The 18,811-nt window shown below is 38.9% G+C and overlaps 1 protein-coding gene across 2 annotated transcripts in view; it reads left to right on the forward strand.

Annotated features, from left to right (window-relative positions):
- CALCR (calcitonin receptor) overlaps positions 1-18,811 on the forward strand; it is a 143,904-nt gene that overhangs the window by 84,040 nt on the left and 41,053 nt on the right. For both annotated transcript variants that reach the window (XM_056485660.1, XM_056485661.1), the window contains exons 3-5: positions 4,633-4,786; positions 6,690-6,800; positions 14,973-15,085. In XM_056485660.1, coding sequence (XP_056341635.1) covers positions 4,633-4,786; positions 6,690-6,800; positions 14,973-15,085 — 378 coding nt within the window. The remainder of the gene's footprint in view (positions 1-4,632; positions 4,787-6,689; positions 6,801-14,972; positions 15,086-18,811) is intronic.

An 18,811-nucleotide genomic window follows, 5' to 3' on the forward strand; every position in this document is an offset into this window, starting at 1 on the left:
ATTATACCAAGTGAATGTTTGAGCTGTTGAAATCAATAACAAACACTTAGAGCATCCAGAATTTGTACTAGTCTGAGCTCATCAATAATTGTTGCTATATTACTATATTTAGTGGAAAGAGGGGGGAAAAATACAGCTACAAGTGACTTATTTTCCTAAATGTCATGTACAGTTACTGTTAGTGTACTACAAGCTCCTTGATGGTAGTAGAAAAATATTTGGGGATGCTTCTTCATCATGTCAAATATTTTGTGGGAAAAAAAGTGGAAGAATTTTGTGCTTACTCTATCTGGATTCTCCCTTGCAGAAACAGCACAGCCTTGCACAGGTTCACAGCAGTTTCTCTTACAGAAACCAGGCACTGTGTGTTCATTCCTGTACAGTTTAATAATGAAGCCAAACTGCTTTCTCAGAAGCCTTTATTCATTCTAGGTACACAGTGAACTTCAGCATTCCCAGCAGCCTGTTATTTCTTTTTGTAGTGGTAATTGACTTTCCCATGTGAGCCATTAGTCACGTGGTGGCTTGGTGGTCGTATGTATGACGTCATTTACTTGGACTTTTAGGAGTGACATCATATGTACGGCTGCTAAACTGCTGCATGGGACATCACTTAAACTGTTTTCTTCTGAAGAATTCAGTGCATTTTCAACCAATGATCACAGTAATTATTGTGAAATATTTATTTCTCCTTAATAAAGAATGTTTATGAATGAATGATGCATTCCTTTGTTGTATAAACATCATCTATATTTCCATCTGAAGTACCTGATGAATGGATGGGGAAGGCTTTTTTTTATGGACTCAAAACATTTAAATTTGTTCCATATTTTGTATGTTCAGTATTTGTAGGTGGTTGCCAGGTGAAGATTAATTGACCTAGGTTTTTTGAGGTACAAATGTGTCATTTAAGTCTTAATTTCTGAAAAGCGTTGACATAACAATTAAACATAGCAGGAGAGATGAGTCCAAATTATTAATTCCATGAGACCTCATACAAACACTGATAGATAGGTATTTATGGGACTTTGCCAGCCTCTCCCATTAACATGATACACACCAAGCTTTCGCCATACCCAAGCTCCTGCTATTCCTGAAAAGACAATAATGACCCAGAGAAGTCTTCCTGCCCCATTTGCCTTTTTCTGACACCTACAGTAAGGAGTCAGGAAGACTAAAACAATAACATCTGACATCACAAACTGCATCAAAATTCTTGTCTGTCTGAACTGCAGGTATATAAAGGCTGGATCCTCAGCCCACAGGACTGATTTTGGGAGGTCAGGCTTTAAGTTCTGGGTGGTGAACATGGGATTCTCTTGTGCATGGTAAAAAGCCAGTATTTCAAACAGGGATATGACATCTCTAGCTCCAACAAGTCACAAAATTAATATTTCATTTATCTGCTGAAGTAGTAATCTGATTTTAAGGCAGAAGAAACTTGTGTTCAAGCTTCCAAGGCCAGCTTTTCAAATCCAGATAAATAAAAATGAGGAATAGCAATCAATGGAAAGAGTAGATTTAAAGGGCATATCACAGATGAACAATCCCAGTGACATACCTATGTATAACCCCTTAATTTGATTTCACACACAAGCTATCCAATTACATTAAAAGTGCCTGGAAAGATTTTTTGGGCAATTACTTTGAAAATCTGAGTCATTGTGTTTAGTAGAAAGAAAAAGAGAAAAAAGAAATTTTAAATAATATCTTTTTTTTTAAATCACTTAAGAGACAATTATAAATCTAGTGTCTTTATTCCTACTTTTATCCAAACTTGCTTTCATTTTACTGGAAGCCATTAAGTGATTTCCACTGATGAGTTTTAGTGACACAACTCATCCATATTTTTAATCAGCCTGAGTGAATTCCTGGCCTAAATGTAGGCAGTAGAAATTTGCTGGCAATTTCAGCTGCTCCACAATTGCCTTGGGCAGGGGCAGTAGAATGTGCCTCCTGGTTATATGGCTGAGCACTCTGACACAATTTTGTACACAGCCCAATACCTTTAATCTGTCCACCAACAAAGGCACTCTCTACCTCCAAGTATCAAAATATTCTCCTTGAACTGTGCCTAGTAAGAGCTGACTTCTTCAGGAGTTGCACACTACAAGTAATGAAACTATCTATAAGTGTAAGGTGACTTTAGTGTCCAAATTGTACTTCACTCCTCAAAACCATCATTCCACACATGGATCCAGTGTTGCATTTTAGGCTATAGGAGAGCAGCAAAAAGGATAATCCAGCATAGTTCTTCATGCAATGGAGAAGCAAAAGAGAAAGAGCTTTATTTAAAGAAACACTACACATATATATAGGGTTGTACATGAAAAAAAAAATAAAAAAGACTCATTGGTCCAAGAAGGCAACACCTCTTTGAAAACAAACCTTCTGCAAAACATCACGAGACCCTCACACAGCTCTCACACACCCTGCAGGTGCATAATCATTGTTATAAATTCTTGTTCTTGTGAAGGCTGAGAAACTCAAGGCTTCAAGGCTGCTTTTTCCCTGGTTCCCAGCAGCATCCAACAACAGATGTGTTCCCAAACTGGCCCAGAATCACAGAGAAATTATCAAGAAGAAAGGCATTGCCACCGAAGTCCTGCTAACTTCCTGTGACAAAACTGTTATTTCTGTCTTGAATACCAACAGCTTGGAACTGAGGAATTATTCAAAAAAAAGAATGGGAAAAATTAGTATGTAATATCTACTAATCACTTCAGAGAAGCACCAGAGCCTGTGTCATGGACATGGACAAGAAGGGCTAAGACAAAGCTGAGGTTGTCTGGAGAACCTCATTTGCACTTTCTTGTGCTGGATTCAGGATTTTGCTTGGCTGGTTTTTAAATGGTTCTTGGGGATTCCAGCTGCTCCCCTTAGGCTTTTTAAAATTAAGGGATCTGTGATGTTTGGCTTTGCTTCTGTATTTCCTGTTCTGACTTTCAAGATAGTTAATTTTTCACTTGGATGGCCAGATGAAATATTCCAAATGGCTTCATTGTCCAAGTATATCTTTGGGGAGGGGGGGAGGGGATTGTGTGTGATGTATACATACATCTACAATTTATATAAAATTATCTCTGCCAGAAAATATTTTCATTCTTATTCCTCCTATTTTATTTCAAGCACCTACTTAAGTACAACAAGATTGACTGCCTCCATATCCTCCAGCTAGCAGGTGTATACAGTTGAAAATGTCTGTGTCAAAAGAGTGAGATGAGATGAGATGAGATGAGATGAGATGAGATGAGATGAGATGAGATGAGATGAGATGAGATTTAAAAAACGTAATTGATTTGACATAAGAGTAAAAAAAGACTAAACTGACATGGTTTGGCACAGAAGTATCAGGATAAAAGTAATAGCTTTTTTTTCAATGAAGTCACACACATTGTGGTTTTGCCATGTATTTTACCAAGACGTTTTAGTGTGAAAATGGGGGTAAAATATAACATATTGATGGACTACAATTGCCTGTGATGTGAAACAAAAATGGGGCAGCAAAATGTAAGAAGTAAGCTGATAATTGAGCTTTCAAACTTGTCATGTTTTCAGTTCAAATAACTACAAATGCATGCCTAAGAATCTCTGTATTAGCATTTGCTGCTAAAAAGGTCAAGTTTGTGTGTTTATGAGAATCCTAGATTTTGAAACAGCCTGCAAATGAATCTGAATGTGTTTGTGATGGCTTTAGTACCATTTAGTGTAGGGGGAAATAGAGGGTCATGCTAGGAAAGTTCTGCAGCAATATTGCTTTAGAGTGGGGAAGCAGAGGAGCTCATCTTTTACTTCAAGCAGAGAAGAGTTATGGTACAGGATTGAGGCAGAACAGAACAAACTAAAGCTGCACATTTCCATTTCCACTCACAGACTTCATCTGTACAAGGGAGAGAGGGAAGGAAGGAAGGAGGGAAGAAAGGATGGAGGGATGGAGGGAGGGATGGATGGATGGATGGGTGGATGGATGGATGGATGGATGGCAGGCAAAAGAACATAAATGACCTCTCCATTGCCTTCCAGAGGCAATGATCCTTTCCTTTAACCTGCAGGGGGCTCCGAATGGGATAATTCAGAAGATGCTACTAGATCAAAGAGGACCTTGCTATTTAGACTGTCAAATTTAGGGAGTCTGCTTAGTGCTTAACTAGGAGCCAAGGTCAGGTATTGAGGTTTAAACTCTACCCTTAAGGTTTCTATGACCTTAACAGTTGCAGAAGCTCAAAGCAAACATAAACATGAAATAATCAGTTCAAAACAAAGGCTGTGGAACTGAGGTATTTGGTCTGCACTGTCTAGAGTTAAATCAGCACAAGTGAGCAGAAATACAAGGGTGTAACTTTGGGAAGATAGAAAAAGAAAATGAAAAAATTTTAAATACTTTATCAAGTATTTGATGACCTTCTTTTCACCAAGCAAAATGGCTTGGTCAAAATCTTATGTTTTCATGAAGTACACAAAATTCAGAATTTACTTTGTAAGTAGTATGAGGCCCATCATAATGATAAACATACATGCAAATAAAAGGCCTTTCAAGAATGCATAATAGAAATTTCCAGTCCTCATTTTTTTTTTTTAATTTAATCCTCTTTGTTTATTCAGTTGTACTAACAGCTTTTCCTTTCCATGCAGAGAATTGTTCCAAGTCTTTCTTCTACTGTAAATTATACTGATCCTACATTAGAGCCTGTAGTAACTGAAAATTCAGTCATACGACAGAAGATAATAGATTCACAGTTCAAATGTTATGAGAGGATGAACAGAGCTCCTCCATACAAGAAAAAAGGTAACAAGAGATTTATTAAAAATCTGTATTTTGCCATATATGGTGGTATAACTATGATGAAATATTTTCTTCTCTATACTAACCCATAGTCTTCCTCAGGGTGCAGTTTCCTTTCTACAAGCAGTAATCAAATTCACTTACTTAGCATCCTCCTAAGTGCAAAGAAAGGAAAATCCTGGAAGGAGCACAGGGAATGAACAGCTCTTCCTTTCTCTGTCACCTACATTTCTGGCTCAATGCTTTGCTGCTTAGATCTCCCTTGTTCTTGCTTGGGGAATAGTATTTTCCTGAACCTCTCAGCAAGCCCACACCTGATTGTGAATCTTAAATATAAACGTTGTTCTGTTTGTTCCACTCACTCTTTCAATTTTTTGCCATTTGTGTAGTGACTGCTGGGTGTCATGCTCTGTACCAGCACAAGTTCCATGTATTCTATATTCAGTGGCATCAACAGGAAAAAAAGATTGGCAAAACACTGAGGTCTATAAAGGAGGTTTATAAAACATCTTTACTGATTATGAGCATATATGAAGATTAATAAAAAGGAAAATGACAAATAATAGTGGTGCTGCAATTGCATAGTATAAAGCAGTATTTCTGTTTGGACTGAGAGTTCTGGTCACTTGTTCTCTCAGAAGATATGAATGAAGATATGAGGAGCTAGAGAAAAAAATACCACAGGTAGTGTGAGACTTATGCAAGTGAACAACAGATACTGAGGACACATTTTAAAGAGAAAATATATTTTAAACAATTAAGAAAAACATCCAACCTAATAGCAGTGCTTGAGATAATGTGGGATTTTTATAATACAAGAATGAAGACAGCTCTTTATCTTAAAAATTTTACTGGGCTGTATAAGACTCAAAAAAGAGTTAGATGTTAAGATAATTAGGTCTTGATGCATAAATATTTGGGAATGAATATAGAGATTCCCACTGCTTAAAACAATTTTTAAATGAGGTGAATAATGGGGAATACCCATGAGCAGATATTGGATAGAAGGGATGATGTTTCAGGCATAAATAAGCCTTTTAGTTGCTGGACTTACAGGGGAAATAACTTTCTGTTTCTTGTTAGATTACTCCTTTAGTCTCCACCTCTATAAACACCTAACTTTTGCATCCATTGACACTGGATTCACCTTTCTTTTGCACTTTGCTTGTGTGGTAAGTTGCAAAGAGTGGATTTTCCAGCATGAGCTGGGAATTCATATGTATCAATTTCTGAGGCCATGGCATGTACAATCTGTGTACCAGGGATCAGCAATGAGCTGTGTTCTGCCCCCCAGCATTGCTGAGTTTGGGGCTGGGAGCATCCCACAGCCTCACACCTTCCCAGAGGGGCACGACAAGGGCAGGATCTGCCTCTTACAGATCAGTCTTGCACTGCCTCATTGCATTTGTAGCTACATCACCGATCTCTGGTGTTGAAAAAGGCAACAGCTTTACAGGATCTGTCTGTAAATGTTGCTTTTTGCTGGGATGTCTCCACAAATACTTCCTACCTTTACACTCTGAACCCTGATTGTCAGACCTGCTGAGCAGCAAAAGATGAAATGAAAAGTGTCTCACAGGTCTTTGGGGACCACTGATGCTTAGAGCTGACAGGTATGGGATCAAGAAGAGAAATTTGCAGGATTGGAGCTTACATTCAAAGTTGAGTTCAACATGCTTTAAAATGTAACTTTCTGGTAAAATGGACACCACTAACATCAGGTCAGCAAAAACAAGTACCTTGGAACACCTGAATGCCACTCTTAGTGTAACAATAACAAAAGGATATATTACAAACAGAAAACTCGATTGTCTGCAGACAGCAATGTTCCTTGAGAGGCTGGAACAGAGCAGCTCAGGAGGGACATTTTGTGGAATTAACTCTTGCAATCTTCTCAAATGTCCAGGTCTGTTCTGCAACCGAACATGGGATGGCTGGTTGTGCTGGGATGACACACCTGCTGGAAGGCTCACTGCTCAGAATTGTCCAGATTATTTTCCAGACTTCGATCCATCTGGTACAGTATTTATTTTTATCATTTTATCTTCCAAAGACTGTCCTCAGAACACTCGTGCCATTGAGTGGATGTGCTCAATCCAGTGGCATTTTTGCAGCACTCTGAAATCTCAGAAAGTTTGGTTGAAATTAAAACACATCAAGCTTTTGGTTTCCATAATTTACATATTTTCATTTTTAAAATATTTTATATGTATTTATATTTATGGAAATACAACCCATGGATTTATGGAACCTAGTTTATGAAAATGTCAGCTTCTGAATTACAACATTGCCTCATTCTAAGTTTTTATAATGAAGAGAAGATGTTTATGTGACTGAAGTATGTATCAGTATGTTCTTTGTTCATTTTTTATTTTAAAATATAATTTTATGAAAGAAGATGAGCAGAAATTATGTTCTTTAAGTCTCTGAGTTTCAGTTCTTAGCTGAATTCTTCATACAAATACTAGAAGCAGACTGAGAGAAGTAACTGAAGAATGTTTAAAAGGAAAAATGAAAAATCAATGGAAGCATTTCTAAATAGATATGAGGAAATATTAGACACCAGTTTAACTCTGCAAGAAGTACAGTTTGAAGAAAGACAGTTGTGTGTTCCGTGCTCAGCACATGTTGCTTATAGGTGGTGCTTGATGCCACAGTGTGCTAAATTCCACATAGTCACACTGCACCACCTGCAGTAAAAATCTGTGAAAGAATGGGAGGGAGGGTGCATAAATCTGAAAATTTTCAACAAGCTTGACCCAAAATGCATGTGCCCAGCTGGAAATGAAGGAAACAGACCATTGCATAGTTAATTATCCAGTTAATTATCCAGCACCATTAGCTAAAATTGTTGATTTTTCTTGAGCTTATTGCTTATTCCAGGTTGGATCGAACTCTGTGTACATTTTGCTGAATCCCATTTACAGCCAGATTGATTGTTATTTCTGTTCTTCATAAATCAAGCTGTCCATAATTACAGAACTCAAACAACAAGTTGAAAATTTCCAATGTCAGACCCAGTCTGACCTCCATTCAATCTTTGTAGAAGGAACACCCCTCTTTCTTGTGGAAGTAGGCATTGGACAGGATGGATTGAAGGAAATCTGTTTGCTCAGGAATCCAGTGTTGCATTTTAGGTTATAGGTGAGTGGCAAAAAGGATAATGCAACATAGGTCTTCGTGCAATGGAGATGCAAAAGAGAGAGAGAGAGAGCTTTATTTAAAGAAACACTACACATATATATAGGGTAGTACATGGAAAACATAATAGAAAAGACTCATTGGTCCAAGAAGGCAACACCTCTTTGAAAACAAACCTTCTGCAAAATATCAGGAGACACTCACACAGCTCTCACACACCCTGCAGGTGCATAATCATTGTTATAATTTCTTGTCCTTGAGCAGGCTAAGAAAGGCAAGGCTTCAAGGCTGCTTTTTCCCTAGTTTCCAGTAGTATCCAACAACAATCCTGTGCTTGGAAAGTGAGCTCATGTTGCAAGGTCACTACCCACTTCCTGTGGAAACATCCTAAGGCCAACCCAACAAATTTACAGCAATTTACATCCCTGAGACAGACAATGGGCACCAAATCACAAGGTCTTGTCTTTCTTGCCCTTTCTTCACAAGACTTGACCCCTTTTCTGTACAGTGTCATGGTTTTCAAGGAGGAGTCTTGGAGCAGGGTCATGCTCATGGCTTGTCACTGGAGCACCTGGGGACAACAGAGAAGCTGAGACCCTCATCTGCAGGATTGCCTTTCACTCAGGTGTCCCTCTCTGTGGACCAGTGCTTCCACCATTAGACTGTTTGCACAAAATATTCCAAAGGATTCCAGAAGAACATTTAAGAAGAATTGGCCAAACTTGGTTCAGTTTCCAGGCAGAAATGCCCACATTCAGGAGAGAGCCCTAGGCTCTGGATCCTGGCATTGCAAGCTTTTTCCTGCATGCATATTAGAAGTGCCTCTAGGATGAGGTCTGTACCTTCTGCTTCAGACCCCATTTTACTAATGACATCCTTTCCACAGAGCAGCAGCCCTATTTATGAGTAGGAAAATTTACAAGTCTTCTCCTTTTCCTGCTTCCATGGTTTTCAAAGAAGAAAAAAATATGTGGCACCAGCCATCTTAATTTATGCATACTCCATGCAATGCTTAGCTTGTACCTCTAGCAGGTGGGTGTTGGGCAGCCTTGTGATCACAGAAGTTTCCCCATGACTAAAGCTCCTCATCCTTCATAGATGGGGATGATTTCAGAGCCACTCTCCTGCTAGCTCCCCAGACACTCATTCTCAGCTTTTTCCTCTTGTCTGTCTCCAGTGACTTGTTCTGGACTAATTGCTCTGCCACAACAGCATTCTTCAAATAACACTTGGAGCCATCCATGGAGAAGCATCTCACTCCACTTACTAATGCTTATTAATGCCAAGGCCTGTGGTTCACACACTGATTGCAAATCACTCCTTAATGTACAAATGCTTGTCATGAAGTCTGGCCCACACTCCATTACCCTTTCTGGCAAGATTTAAACGTTGAAATTTGGGAATTTTTTAGTATTCCTGTTCTCTGTATGCAGCCATGGGAAGAAAAGCCTCCTCCAGTAAATAATTTCCTACTGTTCTCTCTCCTGTCCTCTCTAGGAACAATACCTGTGGTCTTCTGGACCCAGTATTTTCCTCTGGCACATTTCTCTTCTCCTCATCAGTGTCTCTGTCAGCCTCTTTCCCTGCACCCTGGTCAGTCAACCCTGTTTCCCAGTTTTAGCAGCAGCTCAGCATCTCCTGGTTGAGCCAGAGCTGCTTTCCTAGAATAGCTGTTGAGCACCCCAGCAAGTGTTACAGATGTGGCATCAACCCCGTGGGTAGTCAGCCTTAGCTTTACAGGTGGCTGGTTGTCACACAGAGGCTTAATAAAGTAGGAGGGAGACAAGAAATCAGGGGGATGTCTACAAGTCTGTCAACTGCTAATGAAAGTGGCTGCCACTAACAGGTGGCCAAAAGCACAGACTGAACTGTCCTGAGAAGTCTGTCAGGTTTTGTGTCACAAGTCATTATTTCCTTTGGTACCTTGTTCATGTTAAACAAAATACAGCCAGCTTTTCTGCTGAGACACAGAAACTTCATCCTAAAAAACAGCAATTTTCCATGATGAAAACCGCAGTGACTGTCAGATTTCCTCCCCATTGAGTCTCTGATCTCAGTGTGTATTCTAGGCATGCAAGTAACCCCGTGGATTTCTGAAACAAGTATTTCATGCCATGTTGTTTTGGGCTGCACCAAGATCTGCAGAACCACTGTGTATCAGCTAATTGATGGTTATGTCACTTCATTAAGAGGACCTGTAATAAAATAATGTCTTTCCTCTATATTTTTGCTTTGATACTTACATCATTCATCTTTGGAAAAGCCACACATTATTGTCAGCATAGTATCAAATCCTCCTCCCATCTATATTTGTGGGTGCCAAATACCAGCCCTCTGTGTCTGATCCCCAACAACATTCAGCACTGATGCCAAGAAATTGATAGAGTGTGTTAGAAAGTAAACAAGGTGCAGTCATATTCTGAAGAAAAGAACACAGAAACAAAGTGAAGGAGAACATGCTCATTTTCTGTCTGGCAACTTCACAGTTAGCTACCAAGTGTAGTCCCACTTATTTCACTGAACTTAGATCAGTTCTTACTGGACAGGAATCTGTGTTCTGAAAGAAGCAATCTCTTTCTTGCAGTGCACATCATGCACAGTGTGATAATGCATAAAAACAAATCAATTTGGCTGGAAAACATAACAAGGCCTACTGCTTTAATGCCAGTGACAGCAGGAAATTCATTTTCTCATCCACTTCTGGCTGTGAAGCTCTGAGCAAGGCTATTTTATATGCTCCTATTCATGCAACATGCAATTCTCTTGAATTTTATGTTATATTCATGTTTTAGACAGGTCAATCTTTGGTATAATCTGTCTGAAATGGTTCCAGGTCACACTGAAATAGGTGGGAGTTTAGTTTTTGAGGAATGCAGTATGTAATTCATGCTGGCAATATTCTTACAAATGGAAGAAAAGACAATACATTGTGGATATAATGGCTTTCTAGCAGGGCAGGTTGTTGAGGGCAGCAGGAGCAGCTGAGCCTTGCCCTGTGTGGCTCTTGGGTTTGTGGCAGGGGAGTCTTTTATTGCCCACCTCACTGTCCCAGTACATTTAGTAAGTACAGTGCATTTAGTCAGGATTATTTTAGTGCAGTCATGCAGCAAGGCAACCAAATGTGGAAGTTTTTCTGTGGCAGACAGCCCTTTCCATCTCAGTTTCACTCTCTTTACTTTTTGGCAGTGTTTAAGAGCAGTATTCACCCTGCTTTGTGAACCAAAGGTGCATTTAGCAAAACTCCCCTCATTTCTCTGCTCTGTTGGATTTCTGTCTTTAGTTCCCTTTTCTAAGCTATTACTTACTCATAACACTGCATGTAGTTCCAGGAGCAGAGTTTCTAAAAGTACAGTTTGGAAGCAAATCCATATACATCCATAAGCAATTAGATGATGATTAATCAGATGATGATTAATGTGTTGTTGCCTTTTACAATTGAAGAACATGCAAGTACAGCTTTGCCTTCCTGCTCTGACACTGGGAGACCCCTTCTCTTGCTGCCACAAAATTTAACTGAATTTAACTGAAATAGACAGCTCTGGATTTCTGCTGGTCCTGTTCTGTTGTCTTTAAGTGATATATTTTAGACAATTATAAAAAAGACAAACATGAACTCTCTGTCCAGCTGCTTCCTTTCTCCTTACCCTTCTGTGTATTTCTGTCCTGCTCCTTAGCAAGTTTAATAGCTGTGTTTTAAAAATCAGTTCCCATTCTCATACTGCCCAATATGACTCTTATACAGATTCTAGTTCTGCTGACTAAGACTCTTTGAAGACAGTGATAATCCTTCATTTACTAGGACACTGGAATTGAAGTTTTCTAGGGTCTACATTGCATTATATGAGATTATTTTTTTCATTTTTGAGAAAGTATCTTCCAGAATATTTTACCAAACGTGTAAATAAATCAGATTTGCAACATCAATTATTCTTTCATCTGCAAAACTAATCACTGCACAGGTCTATCCAAACAATGACAAAGAATCCAATCTCTGGTATGTGCTGAGCATGACTGCCACAAGGGATAACTTCTTTCTTCTTCTATTTTGTAACTCAGCAATAAACTAAAAAGTGATGTTGGCTCCTTTAACATGTGCTAGCTATAGCTCTGGTCTAATTGTGAAAAGCCTGATTGCTAGAGCTATCCTGTTGTACCAGAGATATTAAGATATTTGTTACATATAGATGACTGAGGGATTTCTAATGAGCATATGATTCATCAAAGCACTATAAGTGCCACAAACAATACACATGCAAATAACTGCTACTGGTTAATCTTTCAAGACACTTCACTGCTCCCATGAAAATTCCCTTGTGGATGGGATTGCTCTCATCCATTTTGCCCAGACAGCTCTAGAAGTGTCTATCTCTCCCAGTTAACTGCAGAGATTCTGCACAACTGCATAGGAATTATGCAACTTTAAGGTTCCTACAGTCAGGGGAGATCAGTCCAGTGTGATGTCACTGTTCTTCCACTTTGCAATGCCCAAGTGATGCCCCTTCCAATCTGATAGGTTACAGACAGAGCCTAAAAAATTAGTGTTGACACAGTGTTCTGATAATCTCAAAGCCCAAACTTCCATTTTGCCTTGCTAGCATTGTCTTACCCATCCTTGAATGTGTGTCTTTTTTCAGATTTTACCATATTCTTCTGCTTAGCACAAAAAAACAACATGTGCCAAGGTTCAATATCCCCCACCTGCTACTGGGCCACTCTAGAATAACTTGCAGTAGAGCAGTGGTTGGATTGCAGCTTTGTTTCTGTATAAAAGAGTAGATTTAGAAGAGGTGTTTGATCTGTTTGAGCCACTGGGATGGACAGTAAAGGGTGCTTATTCCTCACTTATGTATTCTCTCATCACGGCAAGAGATCCATGGGACATTGGCACTTTCAGATAGGACCAGCTGGCTTTACCTCTAACTTAAAGAGGCCACATTATACTCTGGCAGAGAGCCTACCTGGGCTGTACTGGAGTACAGAGATGATGGATGACATTGCCATGCACACTGTAGATTAACCAAAGCCGTGCACTCTGCAGAGTGCATGGGATAATCAGTGCAACACTTGCACACTGTGTTCCATGGTAGCACAACCATTAATCTTTCATCTGTGACTGAAAACTCTTTCCAGCTTTGGATAGCATCTGGCAATGAGTAAAAGGGAACACTGCTGCATGGGCAGTCTGAGATTATCTCCAAGATGCAGCCATGTGAGGCTCAAATAACATGTACTGTTCCTCTTGGTATTGCTGATGCACGTATTGATTTTTAACAAGTCCCCCTAAACAATCCACAAGAATATGCTGTGTTCTGGAACATTATCTTCTTTTTTTTTTTTTTTTTTTTTTTTTTTTTTTTCTGCGAGGGCATTATATAAAGTGTGTTTCTAGTCAGAGTGAAATAACCCAGTCTATTCTATCCATACCTTACCCATATGATCAGTTCCTTTCTTTAGGCTTTAAGAATATGAATCTTACAATTTAATAGAGCCATTAATCACCAGATGAAGAAAAGCAAGTGGGAATGTTAGCCACAAATAATGAAAATGTGTATGTTCAAATGGCTGTGGGCTCTGTGAAAGTGCATTGACTGGAAATGGCAATAATCTAAGTATAAAGACAATAAAATCATAGAGCTAGAAAAGGCAAAGCAAATGTAAGATAGACTTTTCAGACTATTTTAAAAGTCAGACTTAAAACACATGTTTTTCGTAAGTCTCTGTGTCTCTAGCTAAGCAAACATCAAATAATTGTTTATTATTTTGTAAGTTTATGATCTTCGTCATAAGGGTAAACATTCCAGTGAATGCCACATGGCTAATGCTTGAGGGAAGGCCAAAGGAACTGGTCCAAAACTTGACTGGTGATTGCAGTGACTGTCTGCACCTCAGCATCCAGAGTGTCCCTGGCAGGGTGGCCACAGACACAGCACACACCTGCAGCTCCAGGCATCACAGAATCACACAGGAGCACAGAATAACTAGGCTGGAAGAGTTCTCCAAGATCATCGAGTCCAACCCATGCCCTAACACTTCAACTAGACCGTGGCACCATCCAGTTTTTCTTTAAATACATCCAGAGATGGTGACTCCACCACCTCTCCAGGCAAAGTATTCCAATAATTTATTATTCTTTCCATGAAAAACGTTTTCCTAGTATCTTCTATATATCCAGCCTTTATCTCCCTTGGCACAGTTTGTGTCCTCTGCATCCTGCAGAGCTGTGCACTGCTGAAGCCCCACTGTGCCCCCAGCACAGCAGAAGGATGTGCAGAGGAGCCCAACCAGGAGTGTGATCCATATGGCAGGGCTTTCAGGAAGGATGCCAGAGCCACCTGTGGAGAAGGAGCCAGCACCAGAGACACCTGTGCAGAGGCCAAAGAACATCAAATTATTTAAACAGAGAACTCTGCAGCCATCTTAAATTAAACTGGACACGTGGGACCAGTGCCAAGATGTTTCTGAGGCTGCTTGTCTCTGTGGCTGCATGCTGTGCAGAGCCCAAGGAGGGCGATGCTCCCGCTCTGCATGTCAGGATTCCACAGGTGGGGAGGCTGGGTGGGGCTTTTCCACTGCACAGAGACAGCACTGGGGCTGTAGATTTTACACACCCAGACTCTGCTTTATACACTACTCACTGCCCTTTATCTACACAGGATTTTTAACTTATTTAACCCTGGTACTTGAAACCCTGCACTTCTTCCAGGTCTGGCATCAGCACCTGTGGTTATTTTCTCTTCCATCAGCTGCCATCAACAGCCTCTTCAAATGGATAATTGTCAGCTAAATACTGCATTTGAATGAAGGCTGAGATATATACCCTAGTGGGTGTAGTGCAAAAGGAGACAGCTAAACAAGTTTACCACCAGATAAGTCTCAGAAAAAAAAACGAAAACAACATAACAGCAAAGATGTATATTAATTACACAGCTCAAAAATCATCTGGATTTTATTACACATTTTATTCCCAAACAAAGAAATTCTTTTAGATGGGTTTTTAAATTCATAACATGCTTATGTTAAAATAACTCTTATTGCAATTTTTCATCAGAGAGGGCTTCAAAATATTGTGATGAAACTGGAAATTGGTTCCGCCATCCTGAGAGCAACCGAACGTGGTCCAACTACACCCTGTGCAACTCTTTCACCTCTGAAAAACTGAAGGTATGCTGAAGTTAAAGAGGCTGTGGTTGTCTGGCAATGTTTTGGGCTGGGCTAGCAATAATACATGTGAGAGAGACCAGGATAGCCCTATCTTTCAGCTTTATTTGTTGCACAAGATTTAAATGACATAGTTCTTGTGATTTTAGCTTATCCATATTATTTAATGAGTGCTCAGACCTCAATATTGGTTTGCTATGGGGTGAATAATTTAGTGGTAATTAATGTGACAAATTTTGCAGTGTTTCTCAGATGCATTTTTAATTCCTATACTTTTTCCCTGATTGACCAACAGTTATAAAATAAACTTTTAGAGTCACAATTTTGCTTTCTGCAGTAATAATATTCCAAGATGTCTTCTCTGCAGGACTAGTAATATTAACGTAAGTCAAAATTATTTTTCAAATAATTTTTAAAGCAAAGAATATTACCCTGTACTCACACTCTTTGAAAATAAATATTTATGAAGGGACCATTAATCCAGAAGATCTTACAAGCATGAATACATTTAACTTTGACTTTTACTGAAGAAATTGAGACCATTTGCAATAATTAATTAAGCATTTGCATCAATATTTCCAAAATCAAGGTGCTCAACTGAAAGAGAAGTACTAAATCTAAAAGCACCAAAAGAAATAAGGAGAGAGAAATCTGAGAAAAGCTTTAAAAAAATTCAGTTAGGGAAGCTCATAAAAATAAATATATTTCTCAAATGCAAGTGGAGCTCCAGGAAAATCTGATTACAGATTTGTGACTGAATAATTTGTGACTGTTTGGAATAGTGGAAGGAAAATATTCAAGTAGTGATTTGATTTGGGGTTTGTGTTGGAGGACCTCTTCTTATTCAGCTAGAAAGCAATATGCAGGTATATTTAGTAGTAACTCAGCCCAAAGGGCCTTGGAAAAGTCTGTTGGACTAGGCAGGAGGTGAATTCTAAGGGTTTTTGCAGCATGACAAACCATCATGTTAAAATGAGACTCACCTATGTGACAAGGCAAGAATAATAGTAATAATATGAGCTTACAGAGGCATTACGTGGAAGCACCATAAATATATATTTTTTCCAGATGTTGGCACATGTAATGAGGCCAAAAATGTGGTTCTGTTACCTATTATCCATGCCTTCCAGAAGAAGAATTTTGAACATCGTTCACTCAGAGAAAAGATAGAATATAAAGGAAAATTATATGCACATCATGATTTTTCTGAAACGAAATGTATGGAAAATGCAGAAAGAATATATCTTTTTAGAAATGCCAGGTTAGATTATGACCTTTAAACCAAGCCTTCAGTAAACAGAAATATTCTTCATTTGTAGACTATTTCCACTTATCTACATATAATATAATTGAGTCAAAGGCATTGCTCTTAGATAATTCTCTTTCCTCAAGTGAAGAATTCTAGAGGAACAAGGAAGAACATTTAAGTATTCTAAATCCAGGACAAAAAATCTGAACAAACTAAAAATGTAATGAGTCAGCATGTTATATAAGTCCTATGGATCAGAAGAACAGGAAGGATGGTCAGTTCAAAGAATGCAGAAATTAGTAAAAGTGCTCATTATCTGTTTGAAGTTAACTGAAAACACCAATATGTTATACTTTTGAGACAGATCACTAAAATATATATATATATATATAGAGCCAGATCTTGAAAATAGAATGACCATATGCTTTCTTAGCTGACATTTCAGTCCATTTTGATCTGTTATATACAAAAGGCTTTTTTAAGCATTTGGCATAGTACATTTGCAGGATGCAATCAAAAAAGCAGTTGCTGATTCCCAAATACACAGTTACTTTATCACTTGAGAACAGAAAGTGAGATAGATTGAATAACCAGGAATCCTCCAGGGTGTACATAAACTTGCATGTAGCTGTCTGGAGATCTTTCCTACTTCTAGCTATTTCAGGCTATAGGTTGTAAAAAAGAAAAAAATATTTTTTAAGAAGTCATCTGTAAATTAAATTCAGGCTTTAAGAATACATCCACTTAATGCCATAAAAACACAATCAATGTAGTTTGAAGTGGAACAAATCTCACATGTACACAGATAAATGTCTCCCACCATGCTTTATTGGAGAAAGTTGTTTCATCTTCTCCATACTCAGGTCTGTCCTCTCTGGGATTGCTGGTGCTCTCAGAACAGGATATCAAGGATTTGTGCTCACTAACAATGCAGTGATTAGTCTTTGTGAAGAAGATCTAGGAGACCTAGGGTATTTTCAGTAAATATGCATCATTTTCCATAACTTGGTTAATCATATTTACACTCAGGTTATGTCTCTTCTATGTGGTCAGGTCAGTGTAAACATGGCTCTGGTTTAAATCTGGATCACCCCCACCTAGATTAATGAACACAGAAGCTTATTTGAAAGTTGTAAGATGTCTTGAGACCAAATTATATAAAATGAGCACCTTTACTAAGAGGAATGGCTTTGCTTTCTGAATTGTGCTCTTATTTGTTCTCAAGGGATAGTTTAAAATTACTTGGAAACACCTAAAAGATGTGTGTCACAACTTCAGGCTACAAAAAGCAATTCATCTAATCACTGAGAAGATTAAAATTGTTCATGCAGAGCAAAAGAAAAATGAATGAAATAGAGCTGAAAAGCAAATAAACCCAGCAGATGAGCTAAGACTTCCAGTCTTTTCCTGGGCAGACTGCTACTGTGTCCTTATTTCAGAAAGGAGGCAGAGGTGAAGCCTGGAATGACATCTAGCCTCCTTCACTCACTCCTCTGACAGATGGCTGATGCTTAAGAGCTTGGCTGAGACCAAAGTGTGACATTTAGATACCTCAGCATTCTGAAGCCCAGGTGTTGTCCTGCAATTATATTTTACAGCTGGCATAAAAAATACGGATCAGACTCTCTTAGATTTCAATGCCATGAGACACAGTGAAGACCCAATTCTCTGCCCATGAGTACTGCATTCACAGCACTAAGGCTCACACTAATGTGAACCAGAATTTGTCTCAAGATGTGCTGCTCTTGTGTGGTGCACATTGAGGATAATGTTCACCTCACCTGCTGCTTTCATAACTGTGAAGGTCATAAACCCCCTCTGACTTCTCCTCTCCAAAAAGGAGAATCCCAGCCTTTGTACCCACAGAAATTCATCCTCAGCTATTTTAGTTGCCTTTTTTCACCTTTCCTTGCTCTTCTGTGTTCGTGGGGAGACTAGAAGCAGACATGCATTTAAGGTTAGTGCTGTAAATTTCAAACATATGTTACTGTTCTACCCACAGTGCCTTTATTTATCATAATCAATATTTTTCTGGCTTTTGGCTATCATTACACAGTAAGCCAATGATTCAAAGAATTGGCCTGGATGACTCCAAGATCTCCTTCCCTAGTTTGGTTTCCAGAGTTAAGTTAAGCATGGTGTAGACAGGATTTAGATAACATGTCCTGACTCAGTTAGTCCACTTTTTTTCTATATTAAAGCTCATAGGGCATCTTGTCCCCTCAGTTAAATGAGGCATTTTGTGAGTGCCTCACTATTATCTGGAAGACCTAAGTGTCACCTGGAAATTTAGAAGTTTTTCTGCATGAAGTCATTGATTAATACATTGAACAAAAAAAAATTCAGCCCCTAATACGAGTCTTGAAGGCAGGTAACTATTGACTCATCTCCAAAAGTGACCATTAAGCTTTTGATCCCTGTAGTTTAAGCTGCTTTCAACCCACAAATATTTTCTTCCAATAATGCAGCAACCTGTTTAA

This window comes from Oenanthe melanoleuca, chromosome 2, assembly GCF_029582105.1.
Source record: "Oenanthe melanoleuca isolate GR-GAL-2019-014 chromosome 2, OMel1.0, whole genome shotgun sequence".
Classification (NCBI taxonomy): domain Eukaryota; kingdom Metazoa; phylum Chordata; class Aves; order Passeriformes; family Muscicapidae; genus Oenanthe; species Oenanthe melanoleuca.